Here is a 17,343-nt window from a genome sequence, read left to right on the forward strand (position 1 = left end):
AATTGTGGAAAGAACTGGAATTGCTAAAACCTCCAACAAGCCAAAAATATGTTTATTGTAGATGTCGTTTCTAACATTGGTTTAAATGAAAGGAACACGTGTGTTGTTAGGGAAAAATTACACTTAAAGTCTTCTGACAGAGCTGCTGGGAACATCAGACAAATAAGGTTGGTTTGCTTTATTTTGGTTACTGAACTCCTTTTATCAGATATTTCAATGTATACCCCAGCTGCTGGCCCAAATATGCTCATTTAACTCCAGGCGGATTTTTCTGCTGAGGTTGTCACTGAACAGCAACTCTGGGGATGTCGTATAATGCCTTCCTTTATTTTTCCAACACATGGAAGACTGCGCAGCTGTGACTGGTTTCCAAAGGTTTAATTTATCATTTACATTATTTTCTTTGGCTGCTCTTGGAGCTTGAACCAAAACTGTGCTTAAAAGCATTTTTAACATATTTCAAATGACAGAAGGCTGGTAAAGGAGGAGTACCTATGTCATTACAACGTATTTCACTCTTACGGAGCTGTGCATCAGTAGTTTTTTGCCTTTTTGGCACATTAACTACCATACGTTGGGCATTTTCTGATAGATAACTCTACATTTCAAGCAGCTTGAACTGAAATATAAATGGTAAAGTTTTTGCAACTCAGTCTTTCTGGGTGGCATTGCTCTGCTGAAAAACTTTTGCCCTAACTTTTGCTTTTGGGTATAGGAAAGCTATTCATTTATGAGTCACTTACTTAATCATAACTTTGTATTAGTTTGTGTACAGTGATTTTAGTGCTGTAATAACATGTTTATGCTATTGTCTGTCATATGATACCCACATTGTGGTGTGTTACACTGTGTGTTTCAATGTGAGACATACACTAAGCACATTAAAATCATATTTAAGCAGTTTTACAACAATTGTACTGAAAATGTACACTCATGTGTTTAAGAACTGTTGCAAAACTGTTGATTAGAGTTTAGTTACCATACTGTGAAGCTTTTTTTCTTCCTGGAACTAGAACTCAGTCTTCTTGTTGCATGTAACTGCAGCGCTCTATGTGGAACAGTGGGTGGTCCCAGGGCTAAGGACCACTCCCTCTGACAGTTCTCCTCCCTTGCATTCCCCTCCCTCTGGGAACCAGGAGCCCTACCCAGCTCCAAGTCCAACCACTCGGCTAAGCCCAGAGTAGAAGCTGCACTGAAAAGGAAAAAAAAAAAAAAACTGAAAACAAGAGGCCTAAATCAACTCAGAGAAGGGAGGGAGGAAAAGAGGAGGGGGGAGAAAACGCCCTGGAAGTTTAGCTGGTCAAGAAATAGGAAAACAGAGACAGACTTCTGACAGACTGCGAACTTGTGACAGCGTGAAAAGTGCTCTTCTTAGGTAGTAGTGAAGGGGAGAAGACACATTTAGAAGGATGCTCAAGCGGGTGTGAGGCGTCTTTGGCGCAAAGATTGCGCACAGGTAAAGATGAACCTTTTTCCTTTTTTTACTATTATCCGGTAAAGTTAATGTTTGCTTTCTGACCGTAGAATTTTAGCAAACTGTGCTTTGCTTCATACTTATCAGCTCACCAGAGTTAGGACATCAGCCAGTTTCAACAACAAAGTTTTATAAGTGTTGGGGTTATCAGTTTGCATTCCTTTATTGTATCAAGAGGCACTTGCTATGAGTGTGTGCTCTAAGAAGTCTGCTGTAAGAAGTCTGCTATGACATCCTGCGCTTCTTCCAAAAGAAAATTGTTTTTTCCAAAAAAAAAAAATCTTTGGAGCTTTTGATGTTGCTGTTTTCAGTGTATTTCCACTTGTATTGTGCAAACGTCATTACGCTTTTAGAAGCTCATACAACGCAGAGGATGGCACGAGAAGTGGGTGTGTACCCATTGCCACATAAATGCTGAGGTTCTAACTGCAGTGGCGCACTTTATTTTCCCTTAACAGAGGCAGTGGAACACGCACAAAAGTAAAAAAAAAAAAAAAAAAAACGTTCAAAAAGGGTTTAAATGACTTCAGAAATAATGGAAATTTTAAACAGTCAGTATTTCTGTAGTGGTTTGATAGTTAGATCTATTATTGCAAACAGACTATTCTGTATCCGCTTTTGGAAAGAAAACTTTTAAAAAAGTAAATCCAGATTGAAATGGTGTGGCAGAGGATGGATAAAAAAGAATCAGGTTGTGTTGATGTTATGGTTGACACCTTTTTCTTGTCTTTACTCTACTTCCCTGTTAGAGCATGCAGCAACAGGTTTGGGTGTGGATCCCTCTCCTTCACTTCCCTTTCCTACTTCTTTTTTTCTTCCAACCCTTCTTGCTTTGCTGTCTCCTTAGAGAGGCACACCCTTTTACAGCCAGAATAAAAAAGAAACCCGTGCACACCGTAGACAGTTGTAGCTGCTGACCTCTTTAAACATCCTACCAGGATATAAGGGGGCATGTTGGCAAAACAAAAAGTGTAGATTGATGTGAACTTTGCTCTGCCCAGTTGTGGTTTTATGCAAATTTAGCTGTTCAATATACTCTTTATTAAATATGGAATGTCTGTTTAGAGTTTTTGTTGACCAAATATGTACTTTTTTCATACGGTAGAAATGTTAAACCTCTGCAGCTGTGACAGATGTAAATCTTTTATGACTTACTAATTTGTAAGTCTTGGACAGAGGACGATTCCCCTTTTTTTTAACATTGGGTTACTTAACCTGGGCTCCATGCCAGGGTGTATGGGGGGAAGAGATGAGGGGAAGACAGGGAAAGAGAGTCAGAGAGTGTGTTGGTGGGGTAGGGGGATGGGCGGTTCTGGGGTGAGGAGGGGAGTTATGGAATGTAGTGGTTTGGAAAGACAAGCTAATTGAAACCATGTTTGAGGCATAAAAAGGGGGGGGGGGGGGGGGGGGGGGGGAGCAAAGACTTTGCACTATTGGGGAATGAGGGAAAACATTATTTTTTTTCCAGATATTCAACAACTGACAGAAATGTTCAAACAATAATAAGTTTCAACCTCATATTTTGTGTTCCTCAAACACATGATGCCTCTTAAAGTCCTCATCAAGCCTTAAATTGAAGGCTGTCTGAGTTAAATAAATGAAGATAAAGAAGGACAGACATTATTCGGTGCAAAACCTAAGTTAGAAGTCAGATTTTGCTGCGCATAGTCTCTTGTCCTCCACAGCTCCCTCCTGCCACACCCAAAAGTGTGAGCTGCTGTTCGCACCACCCTGTGCACTGTTTTCTACCACGTACAACGAACCAATGTTTAGTGCCCCGCAACCATAAATTTCTGGGGTATTTCAAATTGCAGTTGTCAAGTTGATTGATTGTAACAAAGACTCATTAAAGAGTTAAATTATCACACCGAGCTAAAAGGTATAATGAGGTGTTACATTGATTAACGGTGTACCTTTTAATGAAAAAAAAATAAAAAGATTTTTAGGTTGGTTATAAAATGACTGTGAAGGAGTTGGTTTTACATTAACGAACGTAATTCAAATTTCAGGATGGGAAATATTTTCTTCCCTACTGTGCTGAAATACTTGTTTGTTGAAAGGGCCTCATCATGGCCAAGGGTGGGTACTATTTTTCTAAACATGCAGTGCCTTCCAGTGCAGCAGCACATTATGTTATCATCTTTCCAAAAAGCATGTGTTGAATAGCACAAGAAGACATTTTCATGAGTCCTCACTGACAGTTCGCCATCTCTCCCATGATAAGTTGGTTTATTGAGCCACCTGCATGGAAAAAAGGGATCTTTAGAGGCCAAGCAAGAATGTGGCATCTCATGACTGTTGAGAACTTTGACTGGCGCTAAGATACTTGTCAAGCGTTACATCAGATACAGCTGCACACTCTCTTTGGGTGCTGTTGATTAACAGCAGGAACAAGAGGAGTGCTCTTTCTAATACTCTCCAGTGTGAAACTTAAGGAAATTAGTCTTCAACACACTTCCTTTGCCATTTCCTCGAGGGCTTCTTGGGGTGGCTACAACAAGCGACATTGCATGTGGACAATAAAAAAAAGGGTGGTGAATTTTCTGAAAAAGATGAAAGAAGAGAAAACTGTAGATCTTTGTTTCTCAACTGGCTTTCATTTCGAATACCCAAACTCCTGCAGATTCCACTTTTGAGGCTTGTTAAAATGTAGTTCCCTTTCTGCTGCAAATACACACATATGAGTAGAGTACGCTTTTAGAAAGTCTTTCTAGGCAATCCACACAGCAGCCACTCCCTTTTTCACCCATCCAGCACTGGATCTCTTCAGCATGTACTCAACACTCTCTGAGGAGTCCTTATCATCACTCTTGCCTGCCTTATTGCTGTGTTTTGAGAGTTATGATGATCCAGCCAGAAAAAGTCACACCCATGCATGTGCATTTGATCCAGATTTGTTTATCGTAGCTTTCATTTGGCTAAATGTTTGTGAGCACAGAACTCAAAACAGGCGTGAATCTTTTTGCCCTAATGCGCTACACTGCTCGTCGTCCAAACATCTCCTCCACAGAACAATCCAGAACAATAAAACTTCTACAAGTGTTGCTTCACTGTACAATCTTACCTCGCTCCTTGCTTGTCATGTTTCCGCGTGCTCGGAGTAACACGCAGCATCTGTTAGCAAAACTGTTCGTAAGAGAAGTGGGGGCCCAGAATTTCAGGGAACATGGCCCGGAATGCAAAGTTGGGAAAGCAGTCAGGATTGTTTAGGTTTTCTTCATCTGGCACAAGATAGTCAAGGTTATACTGTCCAAAATTCTGTCTTGACTTCAACAAATTTCAACTCTGGGCTCTATATACAAATACATATCATTGGCTCTGCTAATGCTGTAAATTCTCTAGCTAGGGAATTTATGTGTCCATAACTATATACATTCTGCTGCAAAGCTGCCAAAGACATTGCATCACTTTTAAACATCATCTGTAGTAAGATTAAACAGTGTGATGAGCTGCGCTGACTGAAAAACAGCATGCCATGACATATATGGTTTTTTCAGGATATCATGATCCAGTTTTAAAATTCATTCTTCTCCTCCCCCCTATTTGAAGTTACTGGTTATGATAGTTAAACTTTTGCATTCAGGTTCTGTGTCCATTCATCAAGGAAACAGGCCTATGCTTCCCATTATCTATGACTTTATTCATTGCTCAATGTTCCTGGCTCAGAAAAGGTGTGGTGACTCCAGCCCAAAATCGGTTCTCATTTCAGAAAAGAACAACTAAAGTTCATTTCTGTAAAAAAAAAAAAAACAGTATGGCTGTGTTCTTTCAATACTAATCTGTAATTGACTTCTGTAACAGGAATCACAGCCTTATGAGTACAACTGACTCTGACATTTTGTCAAGAAGAATAGGAAAAACTTCCTGAAAACTCTTGGCACATATAGAAAAAAATGGGAAACCTTGGTAAGAGGAAATTCAAAGTGAGATACTCCCCTCTTTGTTGTCTGCTGGTGGGACACAGTACAAAGTTAAAACAGGGGCCGTGAGATATCCCATAGCTCATCATCCCGTGTAGGATATATAAGTCAGAACATTCCATGGATCATGAAATTTGATTTGCATGGCACTGAATCCAGAGCTACAGTCTGAATTTGGTGGCGGTTGGTCATGTTTGTGATCTTGTAAAAAGAAGAGAAGAACTTCTCAGTTTTTCCAATAGCTGTCGGACTCCTGCCAAAATCCCAACGGTTTAATCAGCAGCGACTGAGCTGGCGTCAACAGACAGGCTTTGGTCTTTATACAGGACTTGTGGTTTCCTTCATGGGTATGTGAACACTGTGAGCAGAAAGGAACCTTGTATTGTGATGCTCATTCCTTTTATATGTGTCATACATGCATGGCCTATCTGCTTCTTTGGGAAATGTCTCTCTTTGTGTTTGCTTTACGTGGTGCATCAAACACCAACGTGGCGAGGGGAAACAGGGAGCCTATTCTGTTTTGACAACAAGACTGATTTGATTGCAGCTCCTCGTTCCCTCTTTGCCTCACTGCACAGAGCTCTTTTTCTATTTGCTCATAATCAAATCTTATCTTTCCCCAGCATTGCTGTGCTCAATATACTAAGCAGTGAGATGTAATCATTGTCACACTGCTTCCCTTCTCTGCACACCAAATTGATTAGATTTGGCAATCAAAGAAATGGAATAACTTCAACTCTCTTCATATGTTTCCATCGCACTGTGACTTACTTATGTGAAAAGTGTGGCGACTATGGTGAACCGATATATAGCCTCAGAAATTAAAAAATCTGGTGCAAATAAAATTGAATGCATCTAAAAGATCGTCGCATCTCCAAGGGAGACAGGTAGATCTAATGAAACCAGTCCAATTCCCAGTTGATTGCATTCGTTCAAAAAAGTATGCTTTGCTGTGCTCATATATCTGGCCAGATTAGAGGCTCTTGTTTATCTGTGCATAGCCCAGAGTTTTAGGGGGTGTGGTTTGCCGACTGGCAGAGGTGTGAGCGACTGAGCAGAGTATGGGTTGGACTGGAGAAAATGAATCTAGAATCAGTATGAGAGCAAAAGAGAGACATTTCTGTGAAGTTAGTCACTGTTGGGAGAGGTTGGGCTCCCTTCCAGTTGGCTTGACAGCTCTATCGAGGAATGTGTGTGACTGGAGGCCTGGGTGGGGTTGCACAGTGTGTGCTTCACTCTGTAAGCAAGACATGTGGGCAAAGCACCCTGTTCTTCATCCTACTTGTGTAACTTACTATTTCTTTGTATAATTACATTAGTTGTTTTTTTTGACTATTCTTACTACTGATGACCGCATCAGTAGTTATGTGTCGGGTGTTACCAAGACTAAGAAGGTGTGGCAACCTCTTTGAACATTAGTGATCCAGCTTTTGTCCATGTCATCTCATTAATGTGATTACTACTCATGTCTTTTAAATTATCAGTCAGATGGTACCTAAATGTCCCCTGACAAGGCAGTCTAATTAATGCCTATCTGTAACAAGAGGATGGACTGGAAAGTGTACACAGCTGCTGTGGTGCCAGTCTCTCCACACAAACATAACTGAGTACCGGATGTTTTTAAATCATCTATTCCAATACAAGGTACATTCAAAAGAGCAGCCATTGATATAGCATTCTTTGAAAAGCAAATATATTATTTCTTTGTTTTAAGCAAGACTTTTGCTTTCTTTATCTTTATTACTGTATTTTACACACATGTATTGCACATTGACAACTGAGCAAAAGCTTCTCTCTGACAAACCCTGTTATTTAGCATAGTTTTTATCAAGGTATGTCCAGATCGACATGTTCCCACTGGTAATGCTTTTCTACACTCACATCAAGTCTGGTTCTGTTTGTTTTCTGACTGACAAAAAGGAGGCTTTGTTTCACATTATGCCACAAGGTTGACACAGTAATCCATATAACACTCTTAAAGAAGTTGGGCTAGTTGCAGCGGGTAGAAGTAAGATTGACTTGGCATGCATACAGAAGCTCAGAATCCCAAGTCATGAATGCAACTGCTATAAGAGTTATTTTTTTGAGGCCATTGGAATTCTGTGGCTGGCCTTCACTGATTTTCTACTTCTCAGTCACAACGTTAAAAATGAGAACAGCACTGAAACGTTTAAGTTGAAATTCGAATTCAACCATAGCATTTTAATAGGAAGGGTGTAAGGTGACAGCCACACCATGCAGGTATTTGGATTCATTTACTTAAAGGGAGTTCTGCATGATTACTTAGCTGGGTACATAATGCTGCTACTGGTTGGTTAAGTATCTGTCTCTGAAGACTCAGATTGGTGATGAAACATCTGATGAGTAATTAACAATTAATTTAAACATTTGTGTCTTACTGTAACACATCTCATAATGCAAGAAAGACACATTTTTTAACTGTGTAGCTGAAAAAAAGGCATCTTAGTGCATAAGACAACATCCTGGTAGACTCAGGACAGGCTGTTTTTGCAGCCTTAACATTAGTTATAAGTATGTTTACAAATTCCCTATTAAACCCTAATCCTGCCTTTGTATTGCTCCCTACAGAAGTCAAAGGAGAAGAACACAAGAAGCAGACTGAAGTCCTTGGATTTGCTTGAGCAATCCAAGGTAAGTGTCCTCAGACATGTCAGAGATACACACACCACACATATAACCAGTTCAATAAAGAAATCTAACTTACATGCTGCACATCATGCCACTCCAACAATCTGTTATGTGACCCAATACAAAACTGCTTTTGCAATGTCTCTTTCAAAGCCGCCTTTGTACATTATTGGTCATGCCTTTTCTGTTCAGCTGTGCAAAACCTTGCTGCCTTACATTTGGCTCCTCTGCAAGAGACCCCCTGTTTCACTCAAAGCCTCAGCTCAGTCAAAAACCCGCTAAGCTTGTGCTGTTTACTTGGGTTGAAAATAAAAACTTGAAAATCAAAATGTGCACAACTTCTTGCGGGTCAGCAAGAAGTCATGGACACCCAGAAATGTTTTGTGGTTGCGCTTTATTATCAGAAGCTTTAGTCTGGTGTGCTTCCCCAAGCCCCTTTTCCCAACGCACCTACCAGACTGTAACAAAACATGACGGACAAGATGTCTGACTCCTGCTGACCTTGTTTTCAAATCCTTTGTGGTTTTCTTCAAAGCTCTGAGTTAAAAAAACATATATTTTTTAGTAGAGAAAGTAAAGTTGATTGTTATGTTGTCGGAGCAGTTTGAGTCACCCACTGCATGATTGTCTTATGATTTGGAGAACAAAGCCATATTTATTCAGCAGCTGTTTGCTGCACTGTCTATGTCTAATCGTACGATTATGCTGGGTATGATTTATTGTTTATTGCCATTTGCCAGTTATTTTAAAGGATGGGTAAATGAAGAATACTTGAGATTGAGTTTGCTAACAAAAGAAAGGACAACAGACAAAGACTCCCATCCATTAGATCCCGTGCGCTGTGGTAATGCTTCTAAGGGAAAAAAATAATTAAAGAATATTTGGAGAACTGGATTTGCTAAAAGATTAAGACAGAAAAACAAAGATAGACATGATGTTTCTTCTGGAGCCTTTTGCTATGAGTGAAAATAGGAGAAACCAATGAAAAGTAAAATATTTGTGGACACATGAAATGACCAAAAAAGGTTTCATTTCTACTAAGTTCTTCAGCAATGAACAGTTAAAAGTAAGTTATTGCCAGCCTATATTGGATGAAAAGTGGATGAAGATGTCAGTGAAACACACACATTCACTTGGTTTTGTTAAATACAAACATTCAGAGTGGTATCAAAAGGATCTTTTTCATATATATATTTTTTACTTCAATTGAATGTGATATGCACGGTGGTGCAGTTGGTAGCACTGTTGCGTTGCAGCAAAAAGGTCCTGGTTTTGACTCCTGGCTGGGGGTCTTTCTGCATGGAATTTGTAGGTTCTCCCCGTGCATGCGTTGGTTCTCTCCGGGTACTCTGGCTTTCTCCCACAGTCCAAAGACATGCCTGTTAGGTTAATTGGTCTCTCTAAATGGCCCTTAGGTGTGTGAATGAGTGTGTGCTTGGTCGTTTGTGTGTTGCCCTGCGATGGAGTGGTGACCTGTCCAGGGTGTACCCGGCCTCCTGCCCATAGACTGCTGGAGATAGGCACCAGCTTCCCCACGACCCTCCATGGAAGAAGGGGTATAGAAAATGACTGACTGACTGACTGACTGAATTGATATGCTTTAATCACATTTAATTTGAATAGAATATGCTTCACTCAAATTCATTGGCTAAAGCTGTCCATAATGTGTTTTTTCTCTTTTTTATAGTCACATGACACTGACGTAAATCGATGCTTATGAAGTTGTATTTTAAAGTCTTCATGGACTCACACATCAAACTTTAGTTGGGTCATACTGAGACACTAAGGCTATGTTTACACTGCAGGCAAACGCATCTCAAATCTGAAATTTTTGCCAATATGCGACATATCTGACTTTGTCATGGCAGTCAGAATGGCCCAACCTGCCGTTCCATATATATATATATATATATATATATATGTACTGAATTGGTCACGTATCACTGCTCCGCAAAAAACTTATTGTTAATAGTTGTTCTGTTTTATTCTTGCCTTTCTTTATCTTGTAATGATGTTGATCATAATATTGTCGGATACCAAGATCCATTATTGCTTCCGTAAAAAGTGTGCTGCTGTGTGACCGCTGTTTTCTCCTTCTGCGCATACCGGTCACTTTGGGGTCGTGAACCATTCAGACTGAAGTCTGATAGCGGTCACAGTCAAATAGTAGTGTGAACCACCATCCAAAGAAAAATATTTGATTTCAGCAAAAAATCATAAATGTAAATCCAGACCTGCAACCTGCTCTTCACTAACATAAATTTTAGTGGCTGTGGAATCTTACTCAGTCCAGAGCACTGGGAAAAAAGCTATTTTAGATAGAGAGGTTAATGAGTTTAATATTACGTCAAAGAGTTGCATGCATTCCCTCGTGTCCCCAATCACACAGAACCAGTCTATTTATTGACTTGTGTTAAGCTGTATCTTTACCCTTGAACAGTATCCTAAAGGCTAGTGAGCCTAAGTTACACATTACATTTGATTATTGTTGCTTCATCATATGCCTGTTTTAACATCAGACAAAGATGAAATTGCAGTGGAAAATGCTGTTTTCAGATGATTTCAGAAGACCCCTTAATCACGCAGCAGTCCAGCCTTTCGAAATCTATTGGTGATTTTCCATGTTGATGAGGGTGAATATAAATGTCTTATTTACAATACCGGTAATTGAATTGTGAAGGTGCTCTTGATTTATCGCACAAGTTAAATGGACCTCTTTGAACTACTCATCAATTTGATTGGTCTACTGTTAAAAGGGAAAATGTTTTTGGTGGCATGAAAAAAAACATGCATTAGCCGCACCATTGTATAGGCCGCAATGTTCAAAATGTGTGAAAAAAGTAGCGGTTTATAATCCGGAATTTACGGTATTTATTTTTAAGAATGATAGGTCACTTTCACATAAAAAATGTTTCCTCTGTTCAGCTTTTTGCAGAATTTGTTTTTATAAAGATGGACACCATCATTGTTCCTTATATTGACTTTGAGGCTTGGGTGTAGGCACATGATTTAATTCCTTTCCTAAGGGCAGGGTGTGGTCTAACTGCGCCCAAATTTACAAAACATACTCTAACAGAATTTTGAAAGGAGCGAGTTGACAGTGTGATTTTTGAATGTAGTGGAAGTGGTGTTGTCTATTGAGTTTTACCACCATCTAGTGTTCATATGTGAGTCCTATAAGCCAGTTTACCTACATCATTTTTTCCCCTGATAAAGACATTGCTTCATCTCATAAGCAATACCTTCCATACATAAAATGTTTTAATTTTTTTGTTGTTTTTTTTTGTAGGAAAACAGCAACAGCATTTTCCTCACACCAGGACTGAAATAGAGGAAAACAAAATCAAGGTAAAATATATCTACACACATCAATATATATATATAGATATATATATAGAGATATATAGATATATCTCTCTCTATAAATATATATATCTTTCCAGGAACCTCTCAACCTCAACTAATTGTAATGCAGTATCTTGACACTATTCGATATTTGATGTGACACTTTCAGCCTATCACCATTTTGATAGTATTATTCACAACCTCTCCCTTTATACTTTAAAATGCTAGTGACTGTATCATTAAAACTTATTGCTTAAGCCTTAGAGGAGAAACACGCATAACTGAACAGTTACATTTTTATGTGAAAAATCTCCTCATTTCAATGTTAAGTGTCAAACTTAATATGATCATGTAGCTAATCTCTAACCACAATTTTAGAAATTTCTTTAACATGTTTTAACAGTGCCCCCCCCAGGAACCAAGATTTGTAAAATATGACAACCGGGCCCATTCTGCCTCACTTGTTGTTTTTTCTGTCTAACTTAAATGCTTATATTACCTTTACAGATGGCTGATGAAGAGGACACTAGGGAAGTACTCTTTCAAGACTGGGAGGGCCCAGACAAAACTGGATTGACCATTGAACACACGAGTGGAGGGGAGCTCTTAGTCAAGGAGGTGAAAGGAGAGTCACCTGCAGCACGTTCTGGAAAAGTATATGAAGGTAACACATTATCTTGGTGTTCTTAATCAAATATGAAGTTATTATTTTCACCAATTATTTTGTCTTTAAACTTGATTATTCATGACAAACATTCATGCTTAATCTGTAGGTGATCAGATTGTGGGTGCAACTATCTACTTTGAGAATATGAGCTCAGAAGAAACAGCAGAGTTACTGAAAACATTGAACAAACACAAAGTTGGACTGAAACTACAAAACAAAGGAGACAAATCCCCTTGCTACTCACCCTTGAGCACACCATGTCGTTCTCCAATGGGCACCCTCACATGGGAAGGGAAGACACAGTTTGGAGCTTCCAGTCCAGAAATCATTCTCGTAAGTTTTATCTTTTAAACGAATCATCTTATAACCAAGGTTGAGGGACGCTTAGAACTACTGCTACTATCAAATGTCCCATTCTATACAGTATATACAACTACATGATAATTTAACAAACACTATATTGTATGTTGATACAGAGCGGAGATGATGAGGACTACAAGAGAATATACACAAAAAAGATAAAACCGAGACTGAAGTCTGAGGATCTTGCAGAGGGAGTGGATGTTCGTACAGAGCGGCATAGCAGCACTAGCAGTGACGGCAGTACAATTACAACCATCACTCGCCGCATCACTACCTACACAGTGGAAATGCCAAGTGCCATAGGTGAGAAACTAGAACTTTCAAGCCCAGACTTCAAGGGACAATGGCATGAATCTGGAGATGGCTCTCCCCGTGTCAGAATCTTGCATGGCACTCCTTCAGCTAAAATGGAGGCAGAAGAGAGTGTTTTTGAGTCTTGCAATGTGACTTACACTGGGTCAAAAGGTAGCTCTACAGAAACATACAGGGGTAGTGGTGGCGATCAGTCAAAGACAAACTTTGGAGTTATAGGTCACAAGGGCTCTAAAATCTTAAGAGAAAGTGAAGAACAAGGAGCTGGCCGCATTGATGTCTCGAAAACACAACCTACATTAAGTGACAGCAAAAGCACTTGTGTGAAGTATGTAACAGTAGGAGGGTCAGGGGCTGCAGAAACAACCACAGATGATGAAAACACAGGGTCAGTTAGTGTGTCTCTGCCACAAAAAGACATTCAAAGTTCAACCACAATCTTACGTAAAATGGAGGTTGGAGATTCTGATGGGAGTTTTGGTGAGAGGACAGTGAGGGCATCTGAAATCACCATCAGCCACCCAATCAAAGGATCAGGTCATTTTGATCTCAAAATCGGAAATTCTGCTGATGCTGAAGTTAATGTTAACACTGAATATTCTACACATCCATGCAGGAATTCAGTGGCAGGTAGGGAAATTAGTTTTCCAAATTCAAAGCTGCAAGGTGGGGATAAGGTTGATGGAGAAACAAAGACTAAAGGTCTTGATGTAAATACTGAAAGAAAAGAAGTTGATTTTAAAATGCCTCACATCCAGATATCATCATTAAAGACAAAAACCGCCAGTGAAGGCAGCCCAGATGTGGCCATAAAATCTCAGAAAGTAGTTTCATACATTGATAAATCTCAAGTAATTGATAGTGGTGGCTTTCATGACAAAAAACAAACAATAACAGAGATAGACTCAAGAAGCAATGGTTCCATACTTAAAAGCAAAGTCGACAAGTCAGCTTCAAAGATAGGAGTTGATGTAAGAATGCCTGAGATGGATTTAAACTTGAAAGGTCTGACACTCAAAGGCAATATGGATATAGAAGGTGTACAGTCAGAAGAAGCAGAAAAAACTGATTTTGAAATCAGAGGTAAGCCGAAGAAAGGATTTCAATTGCAACAAATTACATTGCCCTCAGTGAGGACTAAAGACCAAAAAGTAGATTTTTCAGATACTGAAGTGAAACTAACAGGCATTCAAAATGAGGGTGATATGGATCTTACAGTACCAAAAGTAAAAGGAGATGTAAAACATGCAGAAGTGGAAGCTGAAAGACCAGATTTTAAGGGGCTTAAAATGTCTAAATATCAAGTGGAATCATGTGACGTGAAAGGCCCAAAATTGCAACATCCAAATTTTGACGTGAACCTCACCAGAGAAACAGTTGATGTGAAAGCACCTGATTTTAGTATTAAAAAAGCCAATGTTGAAATTGCGAGACCAGATACCAAATTGAAAGGACCAATTGTTAACACATCGAGTACATCTGGACTACAAATATCTTTACCAAAGGTGGATTTTGACATGAAAGATCCAAAATGTAAGGGTGAAATGGATGTCTCAGTTTCAAAGATAAAAGGAGACATTACATTATCAGAAATTGACATTAAAGGTCCAGAAGGTGATATTGAAAAGCCAAAGGGTGGAACTGAAATGCCCAAAATAAAAATGCCATCAGGAAATTTGAAAGGTCCAAAGGATGGTGGTCCTGCTGTTGACCTTAATGTGAAAGGCCCTAAAGTTGAGGGTGATATGGATGTTACACTGCCAAAGATTAAAGGAGATATAAAAGGTCCAGTCGTTAACATTGATGCCCCAGATGTTGACATTGAAAGTCACAAAGGTGGGCTAAAAATGCCCAAATTTAAGACGCCATCGTTTGGTTTTAAAGGACCCAAAGTAGAAAGACCAGATGTCGATATCGATCTCCCCAAGGCAGATATTGATGTGAAAGCACCAGATGTTGACATTGAAGGAGGAGATATTGATATCAAGGGACCTAATGCAAAACTGAAAGGACCCAAAATCAACATGCCAGGCATATCTGGACCCAAAATATCCATGCCAGATGTGGATTTCAACTTGAAAGGCCCGAAACTAAAAGGCGATCTAGATGCTTCAGTTCCAAAGATAAAAGGTGACATCAGACACCCTGAAATTGACATCAAAGGTCCAGCAGTTGATATTGAAGGGCCAAAGGGTGGAACTGAAATGCCCAAAGTTAAAATGCCATCAGGAAATTTGAAAGGTCCAAAGGGTGATGTTCCAGATGTTGACATTAAACTAAAAGGCCCTAAAGTTGAGGGTGATATGAATGTCAAACTGCCAAAAATCCAAGGAGATATAAAAGGACCAGACGTGAATATTGAAGGTCCAGATGTTGACATTGAGGGTCACAAAGGTGTGCTGAAAATGCCTAAATTTAAGATGCCATCGTTTGGTTTTAAAGGACCCAAAGTAGAAGGACCAGATGTCGATGTCGATCTCCCCAAGACAGATATTGATGTGAAAGCACCAGATGTTGACATTGATGGAGGAGATATTGATATCAAGGGACCTAATGCAAAACTACAAGGACCCAAATTCAACATGCCAAGCATATCTGGACCAAAGATATCCATGCCAGATGTGGATTTCAACTTGAAAGGCCCGAAACTCAAAGGCGATCTAGATGCGTCAGTTCCAAAGATAAAAGGTGACATCAAACACCCTGAACTTGACATCAAAGGTCCAGCAGTTGATATTGAAGGACCAAAGGGAGGTTTTGAAATGTCCAAAATCAAAATGCCATCAGTAAATTTAAAAGGTCCAAAGATTGGTGGTCCTGATGTTGATCTGAAAGGCCCAAAACTCAAAGGTGACATGGATCTTTCAACTCCAAATATAAAAGGAGACATCAAATCACCTGAAATTGACATCAAAGGTCCAGAGGTTGATATTGAAGGACCAAAGGGAGGATTTGAAATGCCTAAAATGAAAATGCCCTCTCTAAGTTTGAAAGGTCCAAAGGTTGATGTTCCAGATGTTGACATTAATCTGAAAGGTCTTAAAGTTAAAGGGGATGTGGATGTTGCACTGCCAAAGATGAAAGGAGATCTAAAAGGTCCTGAGGTGGACATTGAAGGCCCAAATGTTGACATTGAGGGTCACAAAGGTGGGCTGAAAATGCCTAAATTTAAGATGCCATCGTTTGGCATGAAAGGCCCCAAAGTAGAAGGCCCAGATGTCGATATCGATCTCCCTAAGGCAGACATTGATGTAAAGGCACCTGATGTAGACATTGAAGGAGCAGATTTTGATATAAAGGGACCAAATGCAAAACTGAGAGGACCCAAATTCAACATGCCCAGCATGTCCGGACCCAAAATATCCATGCCAGATGTGGATTTCAACTTGAAAGGCCCAAAACTCAAAGGTGACATGGATCTTTCAACTCCAAATATAAAAGGAGACATCAAATCACCTGAAATTGACATCAAAGGTCCAGAGGTTGATATTGAAGGACCAAAGGGAGGATTTGAAATGCCTAAAATGAAAATGCCCTCTCTAAGTTTGAAAGGTCCAAAGGTTGATGTTCCAGATGTTGACATTAATCTGAAAGGTCCTAAAGTTAAAGGGGATGTGGATGTTGCACTGCCAAAGATGAAAGGAGATCTAAAAGGTCCTGAGGTGGACATTGAAGGCCCAAATGTTGACATTGAGGGTCACAAAGGTGGGCTGAAAATGCCTAAATTTAAGATGCCATCGTTTGGCATGAAAGGCCCCAAAGTAGAAGGCCCAGATGTCGATATCGATCTCCCTAAGGCAGACATTGATGTAAAGGCACCTGATGTAGACATTGAAGGAGCAGATTTCGATATAAAGGGACCAAATGCAAAACTGAAAGGACCCAAATTCAACATGCCCAGCATATCTGGACCCAAAATATCCATGCCAGATGTGGATTTCAACTTGAAAGGCCCAAAACTCAAAGGTGACATGGATCTTTCAACTCCAAAAATGAAAGGAGACATCAAACCACCTGAAATCGACCTCAAAGGTCCCGAGGTTGATATTGAAGGACCAAAGGGAGGATTTGAGATGCCCAAATTCAAAATGCCATCAGTAAATGTGAAAGGTCAAAAGATTGATGGTCCTGATGTTGATCTTAATCTAAAAGGCCCTAAATTTGAAGGGGATGTTACATTGCCAAAGATGAAAGGAGATCTTAAAGGACCTGAGGTGGACATTGAAGGCCCAGATGTTGACATTGAGGGTCACAAAGGTGGGCTGAAAATGCCTAAATTTAAGATGCCATCGTTTGGCATGAAAGGCCCCAAAGTAGAAGGCCCAGATGTCGATATCGATCTCCCTAAGGCAGACATTGATGTAAAGGCACCTGATGTAGACATTGAAGGAGCAGATTTTGATATCAAGGGACCAAATGCAAAACTGAAAGGACCCAAATTCAACATGCCCAGCATATCTGGACCCAAAATATCCATGCCAGATGTGGATTTCAACTTGAAAGGCCCAAAACTCAAAGGTGACATGAATGTTTCAACACCAAAAATAAAAGGAGACATCAAACCACCTGAAATTGACATCAAAGGTCCCGAGGTTGATATTGAAGGACCAAAG

At 39.8% G+C, this 17,343-nt stretch overlaps 1 protein-coding gene across 1 annotated transcript in view; it reads left to right on the top strand.

The window, feature by feature from the left end:
- Positions 1 to 1,148: 1,148 nt before the first annotated feature.
- Positions 1,149 to 17,343, top strand: part of ahnak (AHNAK nucleoprotein) — a 32,643-nt gene continuing 16,448 nt past the window's right edge. Inside the window, exons 1-7 of the mRNA XM_047353207.1 lie at positions 1,149 to 1,456; positions 7,984 to 8,046; positions 11,333 to 11,391; positions 11,896 to 12,052; positions 12,162 to 12,388; positions 12,532 to 16,204; positions 16,385 to 17,314. Of these exons, the coding sequence (XP_047209163.1) occupies positions 11,896 to 12,052; positions 12,162 to 12,388; positions 12,532 to 16,204; positions 16,385 to 17,314 (4,987 nt within the window). The 5' untranslated portion in view covers positions 1,149 to 1,456; positions 7,984 to 8,046; positions 11,333 to 11,391. The remainder of the gene's footprint in view (positions 1,457 to 7,983; positions 8,047 to 11,332; positions 11,392 to 11,895; positions 12,053 to 12,161; positions 12,389 to 12,531; positions 16,205 to 16,384; positions 17,315 to 17,343) is intronic.

The sequence above is a fragment of the Girardinichthys multiradiatus genome, chromosome 23, assembly GCF_021462225.1.
Source record: "Girardinichthys multiradiatus isolate DD_20200921_A chromosome 23, DD_fGirMul_XY1, whole genome shotgun sequence".
Taxonomy (NCBI): Eukaryota; Metazoa; Chordata; class Actinopteri; order Cyprinodontiformes; family Goodeidae; genus Girardinichthys; species Girardinichthys multiradiatus.